At 38.7% G+C, this 6,300-nt stretch overlaps 2 protein-coding genes and 1 pseudogene across 2 annotated transcripts; 2 read left to right on the top strand and 1 right to left on the bottom strand.

Annotated features, from left to right (window-relative positions):
* The first annotated feature begins 437 nt into the window (after positions 1 to 437).
* Positions 438 to 903, top strand: LOC105571205 (annotated as a pseudogene).
* LOC105571206 lies at positions 899 to 2,039 on the top strand. The gene is made up of 3 exons (XM_012028676.1): positions 899 to 991; positions 1,071 to 1,297; positions 1,407 to 2,039. The coding sequence occupies exons 1-3, from the start codon at positions 918 to 920 to the stop codon at positions 1,832 to 1,834; spliced, it is 729 nt and encodes a 242-aa protein (XP_011884066.1). The 5' UTR covers positions 899 to 917; the 3' UTR covers positions 1,835 to 2,039.
* Positions 2,040 to 2,099: 60 nt separating this feature from the next.
* On the bottom strand, positions 2,100 to 5,327 carry LOC105571207. The gene is made up of 3 exons (XM_012028677.1): positions 3,249 to 5,327; positions 2,825 to 3,174; positions 2,100 to 2,743 (listed from the first exon to the last, which is right to left on the bottom strand). The coding sequence occupies exons 1-3, from the start codon at positions 3,578 to 3,580 to the stop codon at positions 2,100 to 2,102; spliced, it is 1,326 nt and encodes a 441-aa protein (XP_011884067.1). The 5' UTR covers positions 3,581 to 5,327.
* Between the last annotated feature and the right edge of the window lie 973 nt (positions 5,328 to 6,300).

Genomic DNA, 6,300 nt, shown 5'->3' with positions numbered 1-6,300 from the left:
GTATACATATATATAAATATACAGATATGTACAATATACATATAATAGGATAATATTCGTTTGCGCGTTTCGCGCAATAGAAATTTTTCTTATATCAGGGCCTCTATTCTTGAATTCATTCGTAAAGAGAAACGTATGCGCAAATTCTGTTCTAACAGAAGAGCTGCAAGTTTATTGGCTAAAAACTGTACGATAGCTAATCAATTTGCAACTTTTCTGTAAGAACATAATTTGCGCATACGTTTCTCTTAAGGTCGGTCTACAATAAGGTTGTAAGCAGGTTTTAGCGCAGTAGCAGTGAGTCGTAAGAGACCGACTTCCGGTGTAGTAGGTCGTAACAGTAGTTGTAAGCGAAATGAACCAAATCCATTTCTCACGGCGTACGACCTACGATCTACAGCGAATAGCGAGCAGTCAAGCACAGTAGCCATATTGAAATACGTCTATGACTGATGACAGCGAGACGAAAACGACGAATGGTGATCGAAACATGTCGAACAACGAGGAAGCCGGCGTTCAAGGTTATAATTTTTATATGGAGGTCGACGACGAGGTCGACGAAAATCTATTAGATCAGCGTGAGCTGATTCTGTTAGTAAAAAATAATCCGGCTCTGTACTCCAAAACAACAAAAGAGTATTGTGGCAAAGGATTTGATAAGGATTTAGCGTGGCAGACAGTAGGATCGAGTCTCAAAAACCCCCAATCAGGTAGGCTAAAAATCGCAAAATGTATTTTTGTGACATAAGAAGTTAGATTAGGTTAGATTAGATTAGGTTACGTTGTCCTGCAGATTCATATTTGTTTGATTTTTAGGACCAGAGGCTTGTAAATTGTTTTATAATATTCGCCAACGCTTCGGCAGAGAAAGGCGAAAAGTACTAGTGTCACTAAAGGGGAAGTCAGGACAAGGAGCGATGGCACCATATGTACCCACATGGCCATTGTATGAAGAATGTATGTTTCTGGCAGACCATATTGTTGCACGCAAGTATGTGTTTTATTTTATGTGTATAGTACAGATATATTTGGACAAACTGAGTCATATTATGTTTTGATCTATTTTCCAGAACGTCAAGTGGCTACAGTACGAATGCTTTGCCAAAAAGTCAGACGGCTACAGTTGTGAGGCCCAATTTTGAAGCTGACAGAGCTTCACCTGTGTTTGCCCGACCCTCTCCCTCACCGTCGCCACCTGTATTCAGGTTAACTCCAGCCCGACCCTCCCCCTCCCCTTCGCCACCTGCAATTAGGTCAATTTTGTCACCTCAAACTTCAGAGTCGCTGTCGCCGTCTAGTATGTGGAGCAGTAATAATTATTTGTTTCTTGAAAGTACAAACAATGTTTTCGTAATACTGTGAAATGGAATTAACATCAATTACATGACGTGTAATTTTTTTTGCAGATGTTGAATCTGATGCTTCTAATAGTCAGAACTCAGCTGGGCAGTCACTTGCAAGTACAGAAGAAGGAGTTTCAGTTTCTTCAGATGTGAGCTCGGCGTCTGAATCTATTATACGGGCCATAAAAACAGCAAAATTGAAAGGAAAACGCACTGTTCCCCCGCCTGACAATTTTAATGTAAAGAAGAAGAAAGAAGATGATGCTTTGGCTCAGGCAATTCTGAACCAAACAAGTGTTTTGTCCTCTATGACAGCTAAACTCGACAAGGATATAAGTATAGCTACCTCAGATAATGTTGCTAATCTTAGTAATATTAGTCCAATTATGAGTGCTGTTTCCTTTGCTTTACAATCTGTGCCCCGAGAGAGGCACCTTGAATGTATGATGGAAATATTAAAAATTATAACTGAAAAGTATGCCAAACAATGATTTTAATTAAGTTTTTGACATAATTATTATATTTAATGATATTGGAAATATTTGATTACGTTATGTTGCTTATGTCTGTATTATTTTAATATTGTGTTTCTTATAAAAAATATGAAAACGTGTTTATCTCTAATTATTGCTGTATTGAAAGGTTTTTGTTTTGAACTAAATATGAAATAACATGAGTGCAGAGAAATAAATGATTTTAATATTTTAATATTTTTATTTTTATTTACAAATTTACAAAAAAATTGTTATTCTTAGATTATTCCAGAAAGTTGATGTCTTTTCCCCTGAAGGCATGGATGTATTGCCAAGGTGCCTGTTCCTCTCCAATCGATGACACAAAGTAATCTCGTAAATAATTTCTCATCCCATTGGCAATATCTCCAGCTCGATTAGCCCCGACTCGGCCAAGCCTAGCGAAGTACGAAATGCAGTAATTCCTCCATTCCCCATCTGTGATAGTCCCATCCTTTGTTTCCACATCAATCATGTTTCTGGGGCAGTATTCTCTGTCATTCCAATTTCTTTCTTCTTCAGCCATCATAATAAAATTATGAAGGCAGGGAAGGGCTCTGAAGATATTTTCGCAGTTGGTAGGTGACATGCAGAGTGGTCTTTGTAGGATCTTCCATCGTGCAGTCAAATTTCCGAAAGCGTTTTCAATTACCCGCCGTGCTCGGGACAAACGGTAATTGAAAATTCTTTTTTCATCTGTTAACGTTTTCCTTGGATACGGCCGCATCATGTAAGTTGTGAGTGGAAATGCTTCATCTCCCACAAACACATAGGGAAAGGGCACTTCGCTTCCTGGAAGTGGGCTGGGATCAGGCAAGGGCACATCTCCGGATGATAAATCCTCTACAAAATCAGTGTTGGCCCATACCCCGCCATCACTTATGGAACCTAAAAAAAAGAAAACTAAAACATTCCACTTGGCAATATCATTCTATAGCTACAGAAAATGCAGTGAAGATTAACACTTACCAAATTGTCCGACATCCACCCATGTAAACTTGTACTGTGCATCACACGCTGCCATCATAACCATGCTGAAGAACTGCTTGTAATTGAAGTAATTCGAGCCCGAATTCGAGGGTGCTTGAATCCTCATATGTCTGCCATCAATGGCCCCTAAGCAATTGGGAAACTGCCAGGATATCATGAAGCCATTACTGATGGTCTTCCAGTCTTCCTTGCTGGGATTTTTCAAAACAAGAGGCTGAAGTACGTTCCAAATCTCTCTGCAAGTTTCGTGTATTATTTTGTACACCGTGGATGTCCCAATTCTAAATTCCACGTGTTTCAGTTTGGCTGTGTCTCCTTGAGCTATATACCTACAAAGTTTATTACAGATGACATTAAAATATTTTAAATAGAATCAAGCAGAAAACTGTATAAAAAAACTCACAGCAATGTGACGGCAACACGAAGGTCTGTTGGTAGTGGTGTGCGTTTACTTCGCTTTTTAAGACGAGGATGAAGGAGCTCAACCAAAATACGAAACTGTTCAGGCGACATTCGGAACAACGTAAAAAATTCTTCGTGATCAGTTTCAAGTAGTTCCCTGACGAGGTTAGAGTAGAAACCTTGGGCGTCTCTCACACGATTTACCGGCCGTACCCACCACCGGCGACGATTCAACCTTCTCTTCCTTTTCAGCCAGACATATTCCAGCAGTAGCAAATTATTCCAATTTGCAAGATACAGCGACCACAGGCAGGCTTTTCTCACATCCATCATTTCTTAACCTAAACTCGAAAGCACAACAGCGCCGTTCTCAATTGATTGTAGATGAGCCTAGCCGTAGGAATCGTGTTACGGCTTGCGATCTTAAAACTTACTCACTACTGCTACTGCGCTACAACCTTATTGTAGACCGACCTTTACGAATGAATTCAAGAATAGAGGCCCTGTTCAGTGTTCTTTATTACCGGCTGGCGGCTAGCAGCTCGGCGAGCCGGGCGAGCAGCGAGCGAGAACGCAGCGCGAGAGAAAGAAAGAGACATATGTGGCTATCTCCGTCTATTTAGCCGAGGCGGCCCGAAGCTCCCAGCGCTCACAGACGTGCTTTGTCATTGTGTGCGTCATCCCTACCACGCGACTCTCGCGTGACTCTCGTCCTCACTCCTCGCTCTGGCCACTCTGCCCGGCAGAAGTGCCACAGAACTTCCCGTACCGGTAGCTGGTTTTATTTTAGCTAAGGCGGTAATGATGCAACTCACGTTTAAGTGTAATACGAATATACTTTATTATATCGCAACCGCACGTCGAGATGGCCGATCTCGATCGTGCAAGCTGAGAGGAATGACTGTTACAGGGCGTTTTCCAGCTAAGACACACAAAATTGCACTGTGTTACACCGTGTAAAATTCTTGTTGGAACGGTGAAAGTATAGGTTTAATTTCTAAAAATCGTACTAAAGGGCATTACGTTAATGGAATAGTACATGTCGCTTCATTTTAACCTTAGCTTAACTCACTTTTTGTCTCTTTTTAAGGGAAACAGAAAGAGACGAAGAGTGAATTAAGAAAACTTCCAACAGTTGCAAAATGAACGTTCTACTGAACGTGACCATTGTAAACTTAGAACCGTTTGTAACCTTAAACTTCAATCAATGCACAAAGAAAATCATAAAGTAGCAACAGCCTGACGCAATAATACGTTATGATTTTCTTTGTGCGTTTCTTGCGTGAATTACTAAGTTTACGTACGGATTTAAGTTTATATTCAGAACTTAACATAACGCGTTGCGGAAAAGCTTGTGCGGTAGATCTACCTCTAACGTCTTCGAATATTCGTATACTATTATATTATTTATAGGTTATGTTCAAAAACATTAATACCACAATTTAAATATAAAATTTTCTAAATGTTGGTAACACTGGGATATTTTACACGCTTGTACTTAGCTTTTTACTGTGTCGAGCAGTGTAACACTGTAGGTTTGTTTTCTGTTCCTGCACTGGTTGCACTAGTTCAAGAAGTGTACACTAAAGCGTTTTCTGTTCCCGAAATGACGTCATCGATACTGTTTCTTGTTCCAGTGCAATAGAACTCAGTGCACGAGTTCACTGAACTGGCTGCACTAGGTCTCGAGTCAGTACAAGCAGTGTAAGCTGGTGCAAGCACACACATACACGCGTACACGCGTACACACACCAGACACACACAATAGTAAGTTTTACAAAATACACAAAAATATCCTTTTCCTTTATTTCCAAATCTATATAGCATGTGATTTCTGTGTATATAGGAATTAATAGCAAAGGGAAAAATGGAGGACACAAACAATATGGAAAAAGCATACATGCGAAAGGATACTACAGGAAAGGTTATAATCGACCAAAATGGACATGTCAAATGTAGAACGGAAGGTATAAAAGTTATGCATCTCTAAGATCCAGTTTCACAAACGTCGGTTAACTGTTAACCAGAGTTTAGTTGACTTCCTATCTTCCTCTATCTTGTTATCCAAGAAGAGACAGAGGATCAATTAACCATGGGTTAGCGGTTAAACGACGTTTGTGAAACTGGCCCTAAAGCTAATAGTGAAAAATAATGTTAAAAATTGTTGATTTAGAGCATACCCAACAAACACAAAGTAACAGTTACATAACTGTAAGTTAAAATTTCCTACTCAACAATATAACTGTTACATAACACACGTGTTATATAACAGTTATATTGTTGAGTAGGAAATTTTAACATTACAGTTATGTAACTGTTACCTTGTGTTTGCTGGGTACCAAAGTTTACATTTATTAAATGTTGTTGAGCTATTTTAGACAATATTAATATATATATGTATATATATATATACATAGATACATGATTCATATTGCAGGAGGATTAAAATTTAAATTGCTTTACAAAGATATTGACTTTAATTGTGACAACATATGTGTGTCAAAATTGATGATCGAAACGTATTTATAGAATTGCGTGATAATGTATGTCACGAAACAATGCCAATGAATGAAAATACCAATGAAATAGTCAGTAATGATGATTCTAACAAACTTGAAGAAAATGTGATACTCGCAGAGAATCCCTTTCAATGGAGTGATGCTAGTACAAAGTTATTCCTACAAATATACAGGGTGTCAGATTCGATATGGCCGACCCCAAAGATTATAGTAGATTGGGTTAAACTGAGAAGAAAAGTTGGTAATTGTTCACTATAGGGGAGTCAGCTCCAATGACCTTGACCTTGACATATGTTGTCAAGGTTACCCTCCTGAGTAACGCTCAGAAGGTTTTAGCCGTCGCTCGTTGTTTGTTAAAAAGTTATTAAAAAAACAATGTCGACCATTTATATGTAATTTTCAGACACAAATATTAAAAATTTTGAAAAATGTTTTAAACAAAAGTTGTAGATCTCTTTAAAATATATATTTTATGTCCTATTCATGTTTACTCTACGAGTGATAGTTTTCGAGAAAAATGATGGACTCTAAATC

Source organism: Vollenhovia emeryi, unplaced genomic scaffold (genome assembly GCF_000949405.1).
Source record: "Vollenhovia emeryi isolate VEMERY1.0 unplaced genomic scaffold, V.emery_V1.0 DF941034.1, whole genome shotgun sequence".
Lineage (NCBI taxonomy): Eukaryota > Metazoa > Arthropoda > Insecta > Hymenoptera > Formicidae > Vollenhovia > Vollenhovia emeryi.
Note: the sequence above shows the minus strand (reverse complement) of the source record. Positions and strands in the feature narration are given on the sequence as shown.